Source organism: Hypanus sabinus, chromosome 22 (genome assembly GCF_030144855.1).
Source record: "Hypanus sabinus isolate sHypSab1 chromosome 22, sHypSab1.hap1, whole genome shotgun sequence".
NCBI lineage: Eukaryota > Metazoa > Chordata > Chondrichthyes > Myliobatiformes > Dasyatidae > Hypanus > Hypanus sabinus.
In genome coordinates this window covers 44105814-44129016 of record NC_082727.1, presented here as the reverse complement: position 1 = coordinate 44129016, position 23203 = coordinate 44105814, and the positions used below count along the sequence as shown (strand labels likewise).

General features: G+C 39.9%; 1 protein-coding gene across 1 annotated transcript in view; it reads left to right on the top strand.

Moving 5' to 3' along the window:
• The window catches only part of LOC132379570 (inositol polyphosphate-5-phosphatase A), a 480579-nt gene that overhangs the window by 339690 nt on the left and 117686 nt on the right, over positions 1 to 23203 (top strand). The window contains exons 7-8 of the mRNA XM_059947633.1: positions 4301 to 4353; positions 7976 to 8095. Of these exons, the coding sequence (XP_059803616.1) occupies positions 4301 to 4353; positions 7976 to 8095 (173 nt within the window). The remainder of the gene's footprint in view (positions 1 to 4300; positions 4354 to 7975; positions 8096 to 23203) is intronic.

Here is a 23203-nt window from a genome sequence, read left to right as displayed (position 1 = left end):
ACCACTTTATTAGGTACACCTGCTCATTAATACAAATATCTAATCAGCCAATTATGTAGCAGCAACTCAATGCATGAAAACGTTCAGGCACGGTCAAGATCGTTGTCCAGACCAAACATTAGTTTGGGGGAAAAATGTGATCTTAGTGACTTTAGTTGTGGAATGATTGTTGGTGCCATATGGGGTGGTTTGGGAAACTCAGAAACCACTAATATCCTGGGATTTTCACACACAGCATTCTATAGGGCTTACAGAGGTATAAAATACTGCGGTATAAAAATATCTTAATGAGAGGGTTCAAAGGAGAATGGCCAGACTGTTTCAAGTTGACAGGAAGGTGGCAATAACTCAAATAACTAGCCATTACAACAGCGGAGTGCAGAAGAGCATCACGTCAGACTTTGAAGAGGATGGGCTGCAGCAGCAGAAGACCACAAACAGAATGAAAGGTAAATCTCCAAGTGTGCTGAATAACAACTTGACTGAAATGAAGCAGCTTGCATCAGTAAAGTGAAATTATCAATTGTTACAAGACAACTGAGGCAACATCCTAGAAAAATCCTAGAAGATAACATTCAATGTGCCATATTAAAATGCACATTAATGATAGATGGATAATCATATAAATATATATAAAAGGACTTTGGTATATTAGCCCTTACTAAGTGGTATTTTCAAACTGTCCAAGTTTAGGAATAAAGTAAAATCCCAAGAAGAAGTAATAAATTTTCCAGAGTAACAGGGTTTCTCAAAAATATAGTCAAAATGGATGAAGAGTTATAACAACACTGAGTGTGACAAATGAGGTTAAAGCAGTTATAAAAAAAGGTCTTAGCCCAGTCAGTATGTGCAGAGCAAAGGAGAACAAGGAGCAGAAAATAGTGGTATATATAGATAGAGTTAGACAGCACATAAATCAGGCTATTAGAGGAGCTTGTGCCAATGATAATGCAGTTGCACTGAAGGAAACTTTAATCTTATAGAGTCTCCATAAACCAAATTGTCGGAACTTCTTTGGAGGATGATTTCACAAAATGCTGTTTTCTGGAACAAAATACTGAGCAGTCAGTTGACAACCAATTTTGATACAATCGTGTGAAGAATAATTACAATACAATAGGGTTTTTATTAAGAATAAAATGGCTATGGAGACTTGAGATGCAAGTTGACCGAAGTGGATTGGGAAATTAGATTAAAGGACAAAATGGTTGATGAGCAATGGCAAACACTTAAAGAAATAACTCATAATTCTCCTTAGATATTCCTTTGAGAAATCAAAACTCCATTAGAAAAATGACTAACTTCAAAAGCTAAAAATAGTTTTTGACTGAAAGGCAAGGTTTGCAAAGGAACGGCAAAGAAGGCGATAAAGAGGATAAAAGGGAATAGTTGGTAAAAATATGAAAGCAGGTTATAACAGCTTTTGTAAATATCTGAAAAAGAGATAAACAAAGTTAAGCTTATAGAATGAAAGAGTAAATTAGAGACAAAGGGGAAATTGTAGTTTAGAATAACTAAATCACAGACACCTTTGTGAAACAAATATCTTGTTGTTTAAGGTCATCTAATGAGTAAGAATCACAAAGAATAGTCCACATTCTTTGTTGAAGAATAATAGGTGATCTCAGTGAGACATGTATGACTTTTAGAGAGCTTATTTGAGTAAACATTGAATCTGTTTCCCCCGCAAGAGAATCTAGCCTTGTGAGCCATGGTCTCTCAATATCTTGGATCTGAGATGGCAAGTTATTTCTCCATTCACAAGGTTATCAATATTTGGAGCTCTCTACTGCATAAGACTATAGATGCTGAAATGTTCATGATCATTAAAATCATTAATGATTAGAGGATTGCTGTGCACTAAAATTGAAGACAGTGATACAGGGGTTCAGAAACAGAATTGGGTTTAATGTCAGTTGCATGTGTCATGTGTTGTTTTGTGACAGCAATACATTGCTCTAAGGTACATAATAATAAAAGTTATAAATTACTATAAGTATATATAAAAATGTCAATTATATTAAGCAGTGCAAAAAGAGGGGGAAAATACTGAGATAGTGTTTGTGTTCATTGGCCAGTCGGAGATCGGTTGGTAGAGGAAAGAAGCTGTTCCTGAAACAGCTCCTTCAGCTCCTGTACCTACCTCCTCCTTGATGGCAGCAATGAGAAGAGGGCATGTCCTGGGTGATGGGCTCCTTAATGATGGACGTCACCTTTCAGAGAGATCACCTTTTGAAGGTGTCCTTGATGCTGGGGAAGCTACTGCCCATGATGAAGCTGGCTGAGTTTACAACTTTCTGCAGCTTTTTCCGATCCTTTACAGTGGCCTCTCAAGACCAAATGGTGACACAAACAGTTGGAATGTTCTCCTCTGGTACATCTGGGAACGTAGAAATCGGCTCTGAAATGTATTGAATGCTACCAATCCTATTTTTTATGTTATTAACCTTTATTTTGTGTTCATCGTGCAAAGGTGTTCCTTACTCACCTTGAACAGCTAGGCAATATTCTGCATAGAATGCTGGCCAGTCTTGTTTTGAAAGCAACAATGAAGTTAAAATTCTTTTTGCAGCACTATCAATCTCACAAGATGATGCTGAAAAACTATTAAACTATTTGTTAAATGCCTTTGTTATTGCTAAACACCACAGCTCAGCAGGATCACCGAATCACACGGAAGGAGATCATCTTTGTCTGTGCTGGCTTCGTGCAAGAACAGCTTGGGTCTTTCCACTCTCCCACCTTCTTTCTATCACACTCTTTGTCTTGTCCTTTTTGAGAACATATCCAGTTCCTTGGTTCTTTGCAACAGGTGCTTGACATTTTAACAGTTTATCTGTCTGTAACATTACATGATTATAAATACTTGTATCAGATACCCTCTCACACGGTTCAATCAACCCCATCCATTCTATAATGGGGAATTCTATCCATGAAATCAAGGATTCTGGCCTCAGGAGTCATGCTTTGTTACCTTTCCTTAGGTCTTCACACCTTTCCTGTAGTGCGCTGTTCAGAGTTGGACAGAGTAATCCAAATGTAGCCAAACTACTGTGTTATGAATGTTCACCTACTTTTTGTACACTTTGCCTTAATTTAAAAAGGCCAGGATCCCCTATATTTTTATCACTGCATTATTAATCTTCCCAGCCACTTCAAACATGTGCACACGTTCTTCCAATTCTCCCTGTCCCTATAACCATCACAAGATAGAATAATGTGACCCACATAATGGATCATAGGATCACCAACATACATTAAACGGATTGCCGTTTTCTAATGAGCTGATTAGTAGATTATGTGGATCATTCAGGCTACTGCAATTTTTACTTCTCTACTATTATTCTACCTCATTATTTGCATTATTTATTTATTTTGTATCTTATAGTGTTTTCTATATTGTGCACTGTACTGCTGCACAAAACATCAAATGTCACAAGATCTGTCAGTGATAATAAAACTGATTCTTCTTCTTTTGCATTCATACAAATGAACCACTGAAATACAGAAATAATGTCTAAACTTAGTGCACCTGTTGAACAATTTGCTAACAAGCTGATGAAGAAGTTCATGTAATCCTATGAGCATGAGTTTATTGAGAGGGAAAATGCTTTCAGCATCCAATTGATGGCACTAACTGCCCGTCATTTGTTCCTCAGCCTTAGCTGCAATTGGAAAAACATCACAAACTCACATCTTCAATTTGTGTGCTACTCTAAAATGAAGCAATGGTGCATGTAAATATTTTGAATGTTGACCTTTATCTGCTCCAGGATATGGCAGGTACCCAATGTGCTGTGGATTTCATGATTGTGCTGAACTCCAATCCGGTAGAATTCTGAAATAATACACAATATTTTGACAGTACAAAATGAGTCTCCCCTTTTCTTGTCAGTTTTGTGTAAATGTTTGTGTTGAGATATGTTGCGGTTGCATCTTCTCTGAGTGTAGCGGGTGTAGGGTGATTAATTTCTTTGCCAAGCCGCTACTTTCCTTGAAACTAGTGGAATGAACTGCGTGTGATTACAGTGATTTATAACCAAAGATAAATTATTGCCACAGATATAAATCAAATGCCTTTTCTTTTCTGGCTCAGTAATTTTCTGCTGCAATTTGATAGTCTTCCACTCTGCTCATGTTATAAATGATGTGTACAATATCTCTGATAGCTCCAGACTTTTTGGAAAGAGAAAAAGCTTCTATATAATGTTCAAATTCCGTTTCCACACTGTGAAAATTGTGCTCTGTTTCATGTGCAATGTAAAATTCACATCCTCATTGTTTCTTTTTCCATTAATAGTGTAAATGGTCCAGAAAAGGCTTTATCAGAACACGATGGAGTGTCACTGATTGGTATGTTCCTGTGCTTTTATTTATTTTTTTTAGTTTTGCAATTATTTGAGATATATTTAATGGTGGAGTGAGTGTGATGGGGTCAAGTCATGATTTGACATCCTGACCTTTGTCAGTCATTCCGCTGTCATTTGGTATCCCAGGTGTCCTTGAAACTGATTTTCTGATTGATCCATCAGCCTTGGCCAAATTTTACATGTTTCTGAGGATATTTTCACTGTAATTTAAGCTTTTGATTTACCTTAATTCAATTGCTCCATTTTTTCGATGAGGAACCCTTCCAAGTTTCTTCTTTTTGGAGTTTATGCATGAATCTTTCTTTCAACATAATAGTGGAGAACCACACCAAAATTTTACCTTTTAACCCACACTGCAGCCTTTGAAAATCTCCCTCTCCAAACAAGTTTCTATCTTACCTATTGATATTTCTGTGATTTTCCATTTTTCTTTCTTCTGTGAAATTTGTTTTTGCAGGTGGTCTGTTACTATGTGCTTGATTAGAAATTCTAGTATTTTCCCTTCTAGTTAAGTTACCAGGCCTTTAATTTCTATGTTTTTAATGTTTCCTCTTTATCTCCTCTCTCCCTTTTACTCTTTCTCTTTCACTCTCTTGTCTCTCTCCCTCTCTCACTCACCTCTGAAGAGACCACTTTGAACCAAAGTAACTCCCTTGCCTCCTTTATTTTCTCTCTTTGTTGTATCTTGTCTGGCATTTTTCTGGCTGTAATATATCACATAATCTTTTGATCCTGTTTTTAAGTATAACTGGTATAGAATTCTGCCAGTGTTCATATACTGTATTTAACAACCATCTACTGACAGATAATGAAAGAAATGGAAGAGAATGGTGCTTTTGTTAATGTGTATCTTTTTCTCACGTTTTTCCAGCCGTCTTCTATAAACCTTTGTGTTTTGCTTCCTGAAGAGCAAAGCTAAATGCCTTTTCTTCAATTTTATATCACAGGTGTTTAAAAAATCTAACACTTCCCTCACTCGGTGCACATAATTCTGTGCCAAATTTGATGAAGCTTGGAAGTGGGATCAGTGGTCAATGTTGCCCCTTTCTCTGCTGTGTGATCTCAGCAGTTTTGAGCAGCGCCCAATTCAATAGACAACTGAACACAGTCAAACTTCAGATTTTTATGAACTTGAATTGAGAAGAATACTTTGAGAAATTATTATTTAATTCTGGGAGATAAATTAATATTTAATCTATGTTCTGAAAAAAATAATATTAATTGATCTATGTTTGCGGAGATTTCACTGGGCCTTAAGTTGCCATTTCAATGCAAATGGTAATAGGCTTTCTATATATCACATGTGAAGGGATGTATGACATTTCTTAGTTTTGAGCTTGGCTCCTCTTTTTCTCTTCTCCCCTGCTGAAGGTAGTAGCCCTGAATTACCAGGAGCTTGTTACAACCCCCAGTTGCAACTTCACTGGAAGATGATGTAAACAACTGAATGTTGTAGTCCCATTTCTCTAGGGTCTCTGCCAAATTCCCATCAAAGTTGACACAGCAATTAAGTCAATAATTGATGGCAGTTTTTAAGAGTAGTCCATAGAGTCATAGAAAACTACAGCAAAGAAGCAGGCCCTTTGGCTCATCTAGTCCAGACCAAACCATTTAAACTGCCTAGTCCCATTGACCTGTACCTGGACCATAGCCCTCCATACCCATCCCATCCATGTACCTATTCAAACATGGAGATCGAAATTACAACCACCACTTGCACAGGCAGCTCACTCCACACTCTCACCAGCATCTGGTGAAGAAGTTTCGCCTCATGTTCCCCTTAAACATTTCGACTATCACCCTTAAGCCATGACCTCTTGTTGTAGTCTCACCTAACCTTGGTGGAAAATGCCTGCTTGCATTTACCCTATCTATATCCCTCATAATTTTGCATACCTCTAACAAATCTCCTCTCAAATGGTGCACATTCATTGAGACTAACAGTCAAAAGTTCAAACACCGTCAAACATTGTAAAATATTTTAAAAGGGGGGAGTCTGTGGGAAGGCACCAATAAAAAATTGTTACAAATACCCAATTGTTTCACTAACATCTTCTAAGGAAATGAACCTCCTTGACCTTCCCCCAGGTCTAACCTGCACGTAACTCTGTCCCCACCTTACATGTTTGACTCCAATGACAGCCAGAAATGGCAAAACAAGTTACCCTTAACATGATGAATGCTGTTCTGAATAGACAGAAGATGCTATGGGGCAGGGGCAGCGCTCTAATTACTTGAATTGCAGATCTACAGTGATCTATAGAGATATATGTAGCTGTACAGGTCCAGCTATACCCTAATGATGGAGCTCTGGTCTGATCCTCACCTAATATATGCACACATTGACATTCCAGCAGGGGCTTTTGGTTGATCGCTAGGTCCTGAAATACCATTTCATTTTCATCCTCCCTGCTGCCAATGCAGTAAAATCAAGGCCATTTATAATGCCATCCCATTAGTTCAATTGAAATCGATTAACTCCATGCAGGTCAGAGACATGAGGCCTTCCAACCAAAATGACTGCAGACTAAGGTGCAACTACCAAACCTGAGCTCACGAGAGCTCTGCTGGGCCCTGGTTGTTGCATATGATTATGTTCCAAAAGGTGCTGTTTAGGGTATCAAGTCGTCTTTCCTGATGCACATTTACCTCAAAAAGGAGTCCAATAATTAATTTAATGGCCTGATTATTTTACAGTGACTTCATTTGTATGAAAATGTAGTTAAGGCTCTGCTTTATTTGAATGCTGCAAAAAAAAGTGCATTACATCAATTTGTGTAAGGTGAAATGTAATTTGTAGATAGAATTATTAGTGATCACTTTCCATTGGTTGGGAGATCTAAACAGCACCATTCTTCACCAGATTTAGTATCCTGACTAATATTTCACAGATATATAGTTACTGTAATGTATAGCTGTGGTCACACTGGAAGCAAAATTAAAGGAAATTCTCAGCTAATGAATAATACTTAGCAGGAGAAAATTATTTTCTTATTTTTATATTTTTGTGTAAAACTGTAGCCTCGGTTCTCCTCATAAATCTGAGAGTACTTCTGAATGCAGGCTATAGAACACTTAAAATAATGAAGTTCAATTTTACAGATTTTTAATGACACTTAATAAACTAATGTATGAAATGGCACATTTTTATGAGTATGTTATTCCTTTGTGAAGCTGCACTCCAAAGTATGTACATAGGGGTACATTATTTGCTTTTCGTAGATTAGATGGCAATAACGTTCAATATATAAGGTGTGAGCTGACAGGTATAACGAGGTTCCATCTGGAAGGTGATAGATATCAGAGTTTACTTACAATGTATTGTTTAAAAGCAATTCCCCATTAAAATGACAGCATGCTTAGTAAGCAAATATGAATATTGTCAAGCAAGGAAGCTGAGCATTATTATTGACACAGTTTTACTTTATTCACCACATTAACTAATCCCAGTATCCACAGAGGGCATGATCTGAGAATACAAAATGTTTTTATAAAGCTCTGATTATGGCAGTTTGATTTGGAAGAGTACAATTTTATAAATTCTATCATGATCGTAAGAGCACTTGCATGATGATTCCCTTATGTGATGGTTATTTTCTTGACAGTGCCTTTGACTTGGTGAACATTCATCTTTTCCACGATGCTTCCAATTTAATTGCTTGGGAAACAAGCCCATCTGTCTACTCAGGAACCCGACAGAAAGCTCTCACTTATGTGCTAGATAGGTAAGTAATATATCTACTTTATATTTTGTCTCCTGAAAACACATTCCTGTCTTGGAAAATAATTTGTTCTGATTTGGTGACCAACATCATAAAACTTTTACTTTAATTTTGTGACTTGCCTTGGTGAATAGAATAAGTATTAAAGGAATACTTAATTTCTGAAAAATATTTGCTTTATGCTCCTTGTTCTGCAGAAAAACCCGCCACACAAATATGTCATTGCACTAATTGGGCAAACATTCTAGGTCTGAAATGATGTATCCCATCTTTGTCTTTTAAAAATATAAAACAATACAATAGTTTTTCATGACATTGTTCCCTCATCTGAATTTCATTCTTAAAGTGCATTGAATATTCAACAAATGGAGTACCAATTGGGAGACGGCAGTGGGTGGAATGTCTTCACGTAAAGCTGTTCACAAGCTCTTAATTTGAAAAGAGGGTGGGATACGTTTTTTTTCTGTCTGTTTTCCAAATGATTTCCAATGTGCAAGCACGTAAAGGTACACGGAGCACCATATCATGAGAATATTAATGCATACAAATCCCATCAGACTTACTCTGCAGTCTGAAGAATATACTGCGAAAGTGCAATGTTGCCTTGATTTTTGACTCTTCATTTTGGAGTTCAATGCTTCACCTAACCGTTTCATGTAACCAAACATACCTGAACATATTCAGTTGGAAGAAGGACCCTCACTGGCTTTATTTAAGGGTATCATCAATTAATGTTGATTTGTGATTGGTTTCAATAGGCTGTTGTTGAGTTTGCTGTTTCCTAATTTATGCTGAAATTGCCATAATCTGCAGGGAACGATACAGCAGATAACATTCAGTTGCTTCAGAAATTTTGCACAAATAATTCTTCCCTCAGACACATATCTGTTTTTGGCATTCTCCTCCGAATGCGGCACAGGAGCGAGAAACTGCAAAGTGTGCTGAGTTACCCTCAGTTTAATCACCTGCATCAGACCTTGAAGATGACCTTTCTCTTTTGGGAGCAAGCTTCTGCACAATCCTTGATCCCCTGACTGCGGGCAACCTGTAGTGTAGCGGTGCATGAGATGCTATTGCAGCTCCAGGCATTCTGCAGTTCGAAGTTCAATTCCATTGCCGTCCCTGCATGTCCTCCCATGGAACGTGTGGCCTTTCCCTGGGTGCTGCAGTTTCCTCCCACAGTCCAAAGATGTACTGGGTAGGTTAATTTGTCATTGTAAGTACGTTAGGGTTAATTGGGGATTGTTGGGTTGCTGGGGCAGCATGGCTCAAAGGGCTGGAAGGACCTACTCTGTGCTGTATCACTAAATAAAATAAATAAGAAAACAGTGTCCAGTAAGTCACTATAGTATTCCTGCCTTGCCTTTCAATTAGTTAGAGTATCTGTATCTGAGCTTGTGGCTATGAGTATTAACTGGGGAGGAAAATGGGATGCAGGAAGGAAGGTGGTAGGATACTGTAACCTTCTATGGTTTCAGTTCCGCTGCATTCCACAACCTTGGCAACAGCCGTAATGATGGTGAACTTTATCAGGTGCTGCATTTGTGACTGTGTATGCAATTATTTATTGTATTTGTGTGGCCACCGGACCCTCCTGAAACAGAGGCAGTGGCATGTCTCTGGCTGCACACAATGTGTTTGGATGATGCGCCAGGTGTGCTTGAATAGGTGGCAAAGTTTGCAGGCTGTGAATTGTGAGTTCTTGCTGTGCACCAGTGTTAGCTGGTGATATCTATGAGGCAAAACTGTAGATGTTGGGTCATCTACTTTCATTCCTACATGGTTTACACTGTCTGCATGTGATGGTCTGCATGAAGGTGGCATTGCCCATTCAGTATCACTGCCCTCTCCTTCTCTCTGCCCACACCCCTTTCCAATCATCATCTTGTTTCCTATTGTACGGCTGGTTCAAGCAGTAATGGTGCACATTCACAAAGAATCTAAAGCATTTCTTACTGAGGAATTGAGCCTGTAGAGAGCTGAATTAAATATTTAACTTCAATGAGAACAAAGATGCTGCAGTCATAAAGCAAAGATGTATTACAGACTGGTGTCAGATTAGCAGATCCTATGCATTTGCACCTGCATGTTTGGCTAAAGCTATTTTTGTCATGCCTAGCCCAGAAAGGCTAAGCTTTACAAATACTACCTTATATCTATTGGGTGAAAATCCACTTAAAGTTATCTTTGCAGACCATTTAAATTGGTCCAATTCAGTCAAAGTTTTAATAAAGTTAACTTTCTCTGAACCATATTTTATTATTTTCTATATTCTCCACTCCTTATGTTCTTAAATCTCAAAATCAATAGAAATTACCATTATTAATTTTTTGTATATTTAACAGATTTATGTTAATGTTTACTTTCTACTATTTAATTCAGTCCTTTGTATTGGTAAAATGATTGGTTAATATGTTAAAGACTTATAATAAGTATACTATGTATTTGCAATAACATTATGGATAATAATTTCAACCCTTTGCACTGAAGCAAATTGAAGCTATATTTGCATACTTGATTTTGGGTGCATTGTGAACTTTGTGAGATGGTAAGAGTTTGTAACATAATTTTTTTTTTCTGTCAGTATCAATTATTTTCTTTATCCCTGCTGCTCTATTCATTTCAAAATCTTTACATATTGGACTCTATTTTTCTTTTCAGACTTCACTGTGTAACTCTCCACAGTGGTTGTGGCTGGTAGTTGTTGAGAGGGTGTCGGCTGTAGTTCACTTTTTTTAAGAAAGTGACCAAACCAATTGTGTATAAGCCTTCCAACATTTTGACAGCAGTGTTTGCCCTGACATGGAGAGGCAGAGCATTTTATTGGCATATTGCAATGCAGGTCTAGAATCCCTGATTTAATTTTACTCGCAGAGAAAGCTGCTTTCTGTGGTTTTCCTGGCTGCCTTAAATGACGTCTTCGGTCTCCTCATCACAGTCAATCTTTTGATATCAGTACTCCCTCTACTTAGCCGAAGAGTAATAGGCAGCTGGCACTCTCTTCCCATTTGCTGACAAGTATTTAAGCAACAAACAAGTTGCTGCAGGGCTGCGACATCCCAGCAATGATAGAACTGGACTGGGCCCCAGAAAGTTTCACCTCAGAATGCTGTTTGAGCCTTTGACATCAGGAAACGTTGAGGAAGTAAATTAATTAATTAAAATTAAATTAATGTAAGATAATTAAAATGAACTTTCTCCCTTGCCTCTGTATCCACAGCCCACAGAATCTTTAAGTAAGTAGCAGTTTTTGATCCTCTAATGAGTCTGACCTGTGCCAGGCTCAGAAAAGTGATTTCCCGATGTACTGCAGGAAAATCTCAGCAGGGCCAGGCTCTAGCACTAAAGAACTGGACTCTTGTATCTCACTCCCACAATGTGCAACCTTGACTCTGTTCCGGATACTGTACCCATGATTAATCTGCCATATTTAATTTCAAACTGGTCAATCACTGTCTACAGGTTCTATCTTAGATTCTGAGATACAATATCAGGTACATCTGAATTACTTTACCACTATAAAAATGTAGTCAAGTCTTAAGATATTTGATTGCTCCCTTGGGTGCTTCACTGGGGTTGGCAACAGGATTGCAGTGAAGTGTACAAGTGGACACCACCGCCTGGCAGATGTTATGGTGCCAACTCATCTTTTGTTTTGGTTTTGCTTTTTGCTTTCACATCTTGACCTTTCTCCTTCTTCATTGGATAAACTTTGGCTCTGTTTGTATGAAACTGATTTCAGGCTTAGTCATTCTTAAAGGGCAGAAACCCAAGTGCAGTGTTGGTAATTGAACCTAGTTGCAAATGCGCTCTTTATTTATCTTAAGGCATTAACTGAGGCAAGTGATTATTGCTTGGATCCACCCAGAAATCTCTTTTTAACTGTTTCTGTTCACAACTTCAATAAGTAGGCAGTACATCATGTAACATGATTTGGAATAAGGTTCGTCCCCAAAATTCAGCAGGGTAGGATTGAGTTCTTAAAATTTGAAAATGGTTAGATCTGACCTTAACCAATTTACTACAGAATGTTTACTCTATTGTTATGATCCAAGCTGAGCTTGAGAACCTTTTTTCTGAACACCAGGATTATCGTTTCCACGCACTGAGTCACCATGGCCACCCTACCCACACCTCGGGATCAGGTGCTAGACTTATCCATTTGGCAGCAGTCCTTGACAATGTGTGCAGCCCATTCTGGCGTCCTCTCTGCCTAGATGAAAGCCAAGCATGTTAGATCAGATTTGAGGTGGGGAAACTGGTGCTTAACATAAATATGATGCAGAACTAAAATCGTACTATAACTGGAAATCCAGGCTTCTGGATTCCTGTCCGAAACTCATCCAGCTGTGCAGATCACCTTGTAAGTTTCAGGGTCGATGGGCGTGGGGAAGGGATTAGAAGATTGTAACTCTAAACTCCTGATTGGAGACGGTTAAAAATGCAAAGTTACGGCATGCACTCAGCAATCCTGCAGGTGGAGCACTGTAGTAATTCACCTGATTGAGACTGGATGCCCCAGACCTGCCGTGGATTTACGTCCTCTTTGTGTTGAAGGTGCTTGCAGTCAGATCCACGATGTCACTCAGGTGCTCGTCTCTGACCACTGCCACCTTCGAACCGACAGCCGCCAAGAGGGAGATCAGACAGCAGGCACGGGGATGTTGAAGTTGAGCAGAAAGCTGCAGATCCCTGAAAAGGGGCTATACTCAGAATCAGAATCAGGTTTATTGTCACTAACAAATGTTGTGAAATTTGTTGTTTTGCGACAGCAGTTGAATGCAATACATAAAAAGTTACTATGTCACAATAAAAGTAAATGGTACAAAAATAGAGAAAAATAGTTAAGTCATTTCCATGGGTTCATGGACCATTCAGAAATGTAATGGCAGAGGAGAAGCTGCTCCTAAAACATAGAGTGTGTATCTTCAGGCTTCTGTATCTCCTCCTTGATGGTCGTAATGAGGAGTGAGGATCCTTCACGATGAATGTTGCCCACCTGAGGCAACACCTGATGAAGATATCCTCTATGATGGAGAGGCTGATGCCCATGATGGAACTGACTGAGATACAATGCTCTGCAAGTTTTTTTTCAATCTTGGTGGTGATGTCATCAGTCAAAATACTCTCCAGGCTACATCAATATAAATTTGCTAGAGTTTTGGTGCCGTACCAAATCTCCTCAAGCTCCTAATGGCCTTCTTCATAATTGCATCAATATGTAAAGCCCAGGATAGACCCACTAAAGATTGATTTATACTTGAGCATACGGGCTATGCCGTAACCCTGATTTTCACTTCTATGTTGGCTCTACGCCGTAGTGAGCATGCGTTGGTATGCGCCAAAACGCTAGTTGGCGGTGGGGTTTCTATGCCACTGTGTTGAGTTTCTTCGTGAGAGACATGGACAAGGAAGTGCATTTCAAACATTTTCGCGTGTCGGCAGGTAGATTTGACTACTTGTTTCATCTATTTTGCATCGGTGTACAGACATGGCGGAGAAGAAGCAACCGGAAATGCGTTGCTTCCAAGCGGACCAATCACATTTGTTGCAGTCTGTGTCGCCATGCCACGTGAGTTACTTTTTTGGGGAGGTGCATGTCATAGGGTATAGGGTACCTACGGCGTAGATGCAACACACAAGTATAAATCAGCCTTAAGTTGACGCCTGGGAACTTGAAATATTCATTCATTCCACTTCTGACCCCTCGATGAGGACTGGTGTGTGTTCTCTCACCTTCCCCTTCCTGAGGTCCACAATCAGTTCCTTTGTCTTACTGATGTTGAGTACAACATTGTTGTGACAACCACTCAAACCACTCAAATCAGCTGATCTACAGTATCACATTCCTTTATGCCTCTTCGTTTCCATCTGAGATTCACCAGCAACAGTTGCATCATCAGCAAATGTATAGATAGAATTTGAGCTGTACCTAGCCACACTGTCATGAGCGTAGAGTGTGGAGCAGTGGGTTTAACACACATCCTTGAGGTGCACCTGTATTGTGTGTTACGTACCCCGTAACTAGGTCACTTACCAGCAAAGATAGAGAGGTCCGTTGAAGTCTGATGGTACTATTTTTAAAAGTCTTTATTTATAAAGGGGCACAAAAATAAGATTAATACAAACATATATGTCGTCACTACTCAATCTAAAAGCGCGGGTATAATAACCATCAATAAGAAACAGCTCGATCGTTTGTCTAGGGCAGGGGTTGGCAACCTTTACCACTGAAAGAGCCATTTGGACCCGTTTCCCACAGAAAAGAAAGCACTGGGAGCCACAAAACCCATTTGACATTTAAAATGAAATAACACTGCATACAACGTTTTTTTTTTGCCTTTATGCTGTGTATAAACAAACTATAATGTGTTGCATTTATGAAATCGATGAACTCCTGCAGAGAAAACGAAATTACATTTCTGCATGCAACAAAAACATCTTGAACTCCGAAAAAAAGATGTTGGGTTGAAGGTTACTTTTAAGTAAAATACTCAATGTCTATTTGTGTCCTTCTTGTATTTATGAAAAACGCCGAACTTAAATTTTCCGCCAGCAGCAAACCAAAAATAACGTCAGCCAGCTGTCAACCAGAAAAATAAAAGGACTATTTCACTGAACAATGAAAAAATATGAATATACGTAAAATAATAGGCAATTAAAATATTTATCATACTTGATTAATGAGATTTCTGCTCCTGGACCTCAGTGCACAGCGTCTGCACATCAGGGCTGTATGACGTCACCTTCATCTTTACACAGGATCGCAAGCTGTCATCTGTGAGGTGTGCGCGATGTTTGTTTTTAATAAAGTTCATGTTGGAGAACACCTGCTCACATACATATGTGGATCCAAAGATTGACAGGACTCCAAGGGCATACTTTTTAATGTTTACATAAATGTCAGGGATAGCATTCCATGTTTCGAACACGTTTGTCTGGTTTGAGGAGGTTTTCAATATCACTCCATTTGTGATTCTGAGCAAGAACGGCCTTCTGACGGGCAACATCTGCAAGGTCTGCTGTCAAGCATCTAAACTTGGACACCCATATGTCTGTGTCGGCTGTGTCGGCCAGTTCCATCTCAAGATCAGGTTGACTCACACCTGCCAATGCAGTCGTATTCAGTAGGGATGGATCGATGCTTAGGGGAGTGACCGGGAAGGATAATGTGTTTTTTTTTTCCTCTCTGAACTCACAGAAGCGTTTCCCAAACGATGTTTGCATTGCGATGATTGCAGAATATAAATACTCCAAATTTATCATGTCATGAGCTTGTTTGAACTCTCTCAAATTGGCGAAGTGAGACAATGTGCCTTTCTGTAAATCTCTGGCAAGCACTGTCAACTTGCGCTCAAATGCCAAAACATCCTCCAACATGTGTAGGGCTGTACGTCCTTACCCCTGAAGAGCTGTGTTCAGTGTGTTCAGGTGTGCTGTCATGTCTACCATGAAGTGTAGATTTACAGGCACTCTGGCTGTTCCAGCTCAGAAAAGGTGAGACCTTTGCTGCCCAGGAAAGTTTTCACTTCTTCCAGACACGCGACAAAGCGTTTCAGCACGTCCCTTCTTGACAGCCACCGGACTTTGTTGTGCAGCAGGAGATCAGAATATGCGCTTTCCAGCTCGTCCAGTAACGAACGGAATTGACGGTGATTTAAACTTTTTGCCATTATGTTAGTGACAATCTGAATGACAACATCCATTACCTCTGTGCATTCCAGAGGAAATGTTTGAGTGCACAGTGCCTCTTGCTGCAAGATGCAGTGAAAAGTCAGCAGCTTTCTGTCCAGCGACTTCTGCATTAAAGCCATAAATCCTTTGTGCGCTCCTGTCATACTTGGTGCCCCATCAGTAGCTACTGACACCAGGTGGGTGGTGTTTATTACTTTGGCTCTTAAACAATTCAAGACAGCCTCACGGATGTCCTCCCCCCCCCGTGTTTGGCCTTTTAGAGGTATCAACTCAATCATTTCTTCCTGTGGCCTGGCAGAGTTTACATACCGGCAGAACAGCGCTATTTGTTCAATCTTACCTTTGTCTTTCGACACGTCACAGGCAATCGAGTAGGCCACAGCTGAATTGATGTCTTTAATTTACTGTCTTGTGATGTCTTCTGCCATTTTTATGTTTCTGTCTTTGACAGTCTTTGCAGAGAGGGGCATATCCCTGATTTTCTGCACAATTTCACTCTTGTTTTTAAAGTCCATGATTAGATGTTCTGAAATCTTAATGAAAGATTCTTTTATATATTCACCATCTGTAAACTGCTTCCCGTGCCTGAGTATTTCCTGAGCGGCAACAAAACTAGCATATGTCATTGATTTTCCTGACTTCATCCACTTCTTGAAATGTTTTTTGCTCAGATCAACCTTCCACATCAGTTCCGAAACGGCTTTTTTTCTCTCATCTCCATCCGGATATTTTTGAGCAAAGGCTGCGTGTTTATTCTGGAAATGTCTTACGACTTTTGACTTTTTGTTGTTTGCTAGTTTCTCATTGCATATTAAGCATACCGGTAAACCAGTCTCGTCAGCAGTGAAAGCAAATGAATCTGCCCACGTATCATTAAATGTTCTGTTTTCTTCAGTCACTTTTCTTTTTTTAGAATTCTCCATAGTTAGCCGACCTTGGATCGAAAAATTAAAGAAATCACGCACTGGTGGTTGTCAGGCATTGGCAGTGGTGACGTATATTAATAGCGACAAAAAACACGTTTTATTTAGATTGTACAAGATCACCATAATCTTCAAATTTAGAATTACATTTCAAAAACTAACAAACTAACATAAAATACATTTTAATTAAATACTCATCATTTATTTTCCAAAGCCACAGGGAGCCGCAGCACAGAGATGAAAGAGCCGCGGGTTGCCGACCCCTGGTCTAGGGGATAATATATTGTCCGATGGAAATATAAAAGTCACTCAGTTCCGGCAGGCTTCAGCCTTTGGGGACCACTGGGTTTTCACTTGTTGGAGAGAGAGAGATTTGTGAGAAAAGAAACTTGCCCGGGTCTTTTATGAAGCAAATCCGTTGAATCAGGAAAGTTGTTTCCCCGTTGTTAGTTCAAGAACATTGGTTCTGTGGTTCCCGCCACCGGCTCCCAAGCAAGGGGAACCGAACGCACGTGGCTTCCTTCAAATGGCTTCCCGCTACTACGGGATCGTTAGCGTTTCTTCTGGTGCGTCTGAAGGGGTTGTTCCCCCAGACCCTCTTTTATACTTCCTCACGGGGTCTCAGATGTCAATCAGGTTGGGATGATGCAATCTCTCTCTCAACCAGCCAACTTTGCCCGAGGGCTTGCACGTAGCATAGTCCCCAATCCACAAACGTGGTCCCAGGAGACAATGGTCAATGTCGCGTTATTTTGCATCACCGGGGAACGAGGCATCCGGCACATCTCCCATTTCCTGGGTCTACTGACCCCCCCCCCCCCCCCACTAGTGCTCTTGCGATTCTCACAAAGGAGGGGCTGCGGACATAACATGTGTCAAGTGGGAAGATCAGAAACAGCATCAGGTTTAATATCACTCGCCTATGCCATGAAAGTCATGAAGTTTGTTAACTTAGTGGCAGCAGTACAATTAAATACATAATAATAGAGAAAAATCTGTGATTTACAGTAAATGTGTGTGTGTGTATATATATCTATACTGATGAGAAGAGGGCATATCCTGGGTGATGGGGGTCTTTAACGATGGATGCCACCTTTTTGAGGCATCGCTCCTTGAAGATGTCTGGATACTACAGCAGTTAGTTCCCATGATGCAGCTGAATAATTTTACAAGTCTCTGAAGCTTACTTCGATCCTGGGCAGTAGACACCCCTCCACCCCAATACCAGACGGTGATGCAGCCAATTAGAATGCTCTCCACAGTACATCTGTAGAAATTGGTGAGTGTCTTTGGTGACATACCAAATCTCCTGTAACTCCTAATGAAATTTAACTGCTAACTTGCCTTCTTTATAGCTCCATCGATATGTTGGGTCCAAGTTAGGTCCTCGGAGATATTGACACCCAGAAACTTGAAATTGCTCACTCCTTCCATTTCTGATTCATCTATAAGGACTGGGGAGTTATTTCCAATTCACACTAGTTGCAGAGGCAGTTTACAAAGGTCCAGTTTTGAAGCTTATTTATTAGTACTGTTGATGGTGTGGATGATACTCACATTGGGAAACCATGAAGCTCCTGTTTAAATCCTTAATACACTGCTGGGAAGCAACCACTGAGACTATGAACAGTTGTTTGTCCTCAAGAGACTGCAGAAAACAAGATAGAGTCAGAGGGAATGCTGTCAACTTCAAATGAACTTGCAGCAAATTCTGCTTCTGTACCCAAAGCGAGGAGTGAGCAAGCCTTGCTATTTGCCTCGGAATCCTCTAAGATCATCTTCTGTCCCAGAGTCTACTTTGTGGAACAGGATAAGATGTGCTTACATTACTTCAATCAAGGGACTCCCAGGGAGGGCTTTGTGAACCACTGCCTTGAGGAAGAAGATGGTTCACGGACAGACATACTAAGGATCTGTAAATCCTGTGGCAGTGTATATGCATTCCCTGCCATTCATGGAAAGCACATTCTAGAAAGTTCCTGACCACGAGACCATCAGGCGGTGGTCAGCACTGAACCTCCTCCAGGTGGATCCTGTGGGATGATTTCTGAAGCGGACTGTCAAACTCACTTGGCAAAACTCTTCATCACCCGAACTCACCAAGAAGCCACCAAGAGCTTGTTTAGCTAGCAGTGTGCTGCGGTGTAAAATTTGAGCAAGAAACATTGAAAAAAATTATTGGGGCTGTGACGTAGCAACAACACTGTTAGGAATGATAATAATAAAGTGAATGATACAACATTCCAACATTATCCAGATGAGCACTTTAATTGCTAAGGTATTGAAAGTTACAGACCAAGTCCTGGTAAATGGGCTTAGTGGAGCTGGCTATTTCATGGTTGAATGGGCTTCATTGACCAAAGATCAAACTTCTATGCTGTATATCTCTCTAACCTTGTAACTTTTGCAGGTATTCCATGAATATAGTTCTTAATGTTTTTATTTTTTGTTCAGAAGTTAGAGTTGGTATTTTGGAGGTTGTCAAGTCCTTGACTACAGTACAGAGTGTTTGCTTCAGCCAGTCAGATGCATGATTAGTAATAAAACAGAAGATACTGGAAATACTTCGACCTGAAATATTAGCTCTATTCTCACAATTGCAGCCTGACCTACTGAGTATTTTCAACATCTTCTGCTTTGCATTTTTTGACTTACATTTTATTGTTCTTAAAGTTGATCAGAGTCACATGAAAACAGAAGGACCAGTGATTCAAAGTGTTGCAGTCTATTTCTGATGGATGTTTTTCTTCATACGTCACAGGGAGCACTCTCAACCAGGACATCGATGTACTGAACAATTAGAGGCACAAAACACAACACAAACATTCATCAATAGAAGTAATGTGCAAATGCTCCCGGTCTTAATTGATTTATGGATTGAAGACGAACTGAAAAGTCGTCACGGCATTCTGACAACATGCACTTTGAATTTCGTCTTTATTTATCTCCATGTTTTGAATGCAAATGAAACCAGTTTTCACTGGCATGAACTTTATACAGGCTGACAGAGTCTAAGAAAAGTGATTTGCAAGTTGACTACCAAATAGTCCACTGGCTAAACTTCAGGCTGGTTTACTTTAAGTCTGGTCTGCATTTTATACTGTAAAGTAATTGGAAAATTACACTGGTTGGTGAGATGGAGGGCAACTGGGTACCACCTGCCAGCACAATGAGAAACTCTAAAGTAAGAGACCACAAGACCAGAATTTCCTTGAAGATCCTACAACAGGTTCCCAGTCTGGGGGTCTCTGGTGGGGGTCCATGGCATTCAAAAGGTTGGGAAACCCTACCCTATCTTGGTTAACCTATCTTGGTTAACCTTTTCTGTCTGCAGGCCAGCTATCAATAAGGAGGACAATAGTAGAAGGTTTAGGACAGGACTTGAACAGTCTTTGAGCAGAAGCCTTTCTTTCTTGTTCCACACCAAAACCAGTGATCCGCAACTGGAAACGTTAGAACTGGAGTCATTCCTTTTTAGCCACCTGTTTACATGACAACAGAAAAGTTTTTATGTAAAGTGCTGATCAAACAATACAATTACTGGAACAGTTCTGAAGATCTGACAGTGGGCTCAGAATAAGCAATGAAAACCAAGCCTTAAGAGGAAATGTAAAAGCCTACCTGTGCATTTCAGGGTGGACTGTGCAAAAGATATTCAATGAAGAGTAATGAGCTGACCATTTAGTCATCTGTTTTCCATCAGTGGGAATTTATATCCAATTTGGAAGGCAGCCTCTTGTTCATTTTATTTTGCTTTTTTTTAACAAGTCAGCTGAACATTGCCCCCTCTCAGTGATCAGTGGTGAGTTGGGTGTCCTGATCCCAGGACACAAAGCTCTGAAATCATAACATTTGTAATTGGTACTGTGTAGATGACAGACTATTGTGAAATTGTGATGCAAGTTGTATAGAAACCTCCAGCCATCAAGATATGATTGAGGAAATCCTCCTTGTTTCTGAAAGTATGTGTAACAGTATCAGGGAGCAATGCTGGAGGCAATTCCAAGTGATTTTGGTAAAATTGTTCAAGAAATGTAAAAGATTAATTGACAAATTTAAAGCATGACACTATCTTCTTTTTAAAAACATGGCTTCCCAATTGGGACCTCCCACAATGTACTGGGAAGTTTATAGCATTTTTCACTTTTGGGCCAGAAGTTTTATAATGTATATCATTAGAATGTTGCAGCGCCAGAGCTGGCAAATTCATTTGTCTTAGAGGAGAGTAGATTTTATGGTGTGCAACTATTGTGGGCTTCATTTGCACAAATCAATTATTCTGACTGATCGTCCAGCCACAGATCCGGACCTCCATCATGAACAGTGGCAGGGAGACATAATAGGAAAGCTCTGTAGAGCAGTGAATAATGGGAAACTCCTTTCATCAGTGCAGCTAACCTTTTGGCAGCCACCAGCAAACTCTATTCTGATCCACTGATAGAGGAAACAATACACTGGGCTGAGTTTGAATGAATGCTGCCACCAACAGTGTAGCCATTCAGAAGGTTTTGGGAACCATCTTTGGCCATTGTTCATCACTACTCCTGCCGACAGTAGGAAAGAAGAACTGAGAACAGCTACGGTGTAAACCTCTTTTTCAACTTTAATCTCTCTGAAAAGCAGTGTAGATCTACATTTCCAGCAGGGATACAGTAGCTATGTGGTGTCAGATAATCGCACAAGAGAAGTTTCAAGCTGGGCTTTTGAATCACTTATCTGCATGAACAGGGGCAGCTTTAACTCCATTCAAAAGGGAGTGATTGTCTTTCCTTGAGCCTTTAAACTTGCGTAAGAACAGCATTTTAACACCAAAGTGCTTCTCACTGATAGTGTATACATAAACAGTTTTTGAAGGCAGCAATTTCGTCCTGTGTTCAGCGTAACTGTCTGACCGCACACCTAAAATACCAAATATAGATTAGAGCAGAATTTCAGCATTTTTGGTTCAACTAAACTTTTTTCAAATCTTTTAAAACTTTTGCAATTGGGAAAAGTAACGTACTGCAATTTACCTGTCTTACTTTGTTCTGTATCATAATCCTAGTCGCAGTCCAATCCAGGGTGCCTGCTTCCTTCAAAGTGCCAACCATTGAAACTTCCTGAAATTGTCCTGTGTATTCAGCTCTGTGTAGCTAGATTTCTAAAAAGTGACAGTACTCCTCTGTTTGCCTTTTGAATGTTCTCTGGCCTAGTTCAACTGCGACATTTTTACATTACAACTGTGAAATCTTGGCATAAAGCATCTCTTTGTCCCTGCCATTATTGTCTCACATATATAGTCCATTGTCACATAGCTGAAGTTAATTTGATCAACATTGGGACATTTAACTTTTATGTCTAGTCAAAAGAGCTGTTTCATGCTCATTTTGCGTATTCTAAAGAAATGATTGCCAGAAAAATAATGTTACTATTAACAATTCAAAGCAATTAGTTTCCCAGGGAGAGGCTATGTGGTGCACAGGCTACACACAACAATTCTTTGTCATTTTATGGATGCTCATCAGTCAACTGTCACCACATTTCAAAGACCCTCCAATCTAAATGTTTCCCTTTTGGCTTTTCCCAGAACTGGTGGTTGAATAAAGGAAGAAAAGCTACTCAGTTTCTAGGCAAAGACACAGGCAGCCTTAAAGATCCAGCTTCCCACTGGCATATTTTGGATTGGCCATCCAGCCTTTCCACATTCCTCACTATCTCCCACCTCCTCACACTCATCCCAAAAACCCCACCTCAAACACCACTGCCCTGTAACCACAGTTGTAAAGGACAATGAGAATTCCCTTTTTTATTTTTATTTATTCATTCAGAGATACAGCGCAGAATAGGCCGTTCAAGCCACACTGCCCAGCAAACCCTGATTTAATCTAAACTATTCACAGCACAATTTACAATGGTCAATTAACCTACTGACTGTTATCACAAACACGAGAAAATCAGCAGATGTTTCTACTCTTTCTTTACAGTCCTGATGAAGGGTCGCAGCCCGAAACCTCGATTGTTTACTCTTTTCCATAGATGCTGCCTGGCCTGCTGAGTTCCTCCAGCATTTTGCGTGTATTGCTACTAACTGGTATGTCTTTGGAATGTGGGAGGAAACCTGGGCTCCCAGAGAAAACCCACACATTCCACAAGGAGGATGTACAGATTGCTTACAGATGATGCCAGAATTGAACTCTGAACTCTGACACCCTGAGCTTTAAAAGTGTTGTGCTAACCACTACACTACTGCGGTGCCCGACCTCACCTGCAGTTACCTGAAAATCCAGGTAAATGTAACAGGCATTCAACAAGATGGAGCGATGAATGAAATTATCATGTTAAATAAGATTGTTTTGGTTAGATGAGAAAATGACAGGCACGAGTGACTGCTACAATTCACAAGTGATGCAGTTCCATTCACCATTACCATTATTTCATTTGTACACTTTTTCCTTGAAGTTGCTCCTCAGCTATCAAGGAAGTGTTGTAATACTCATCTTTGTAAATTCACTAT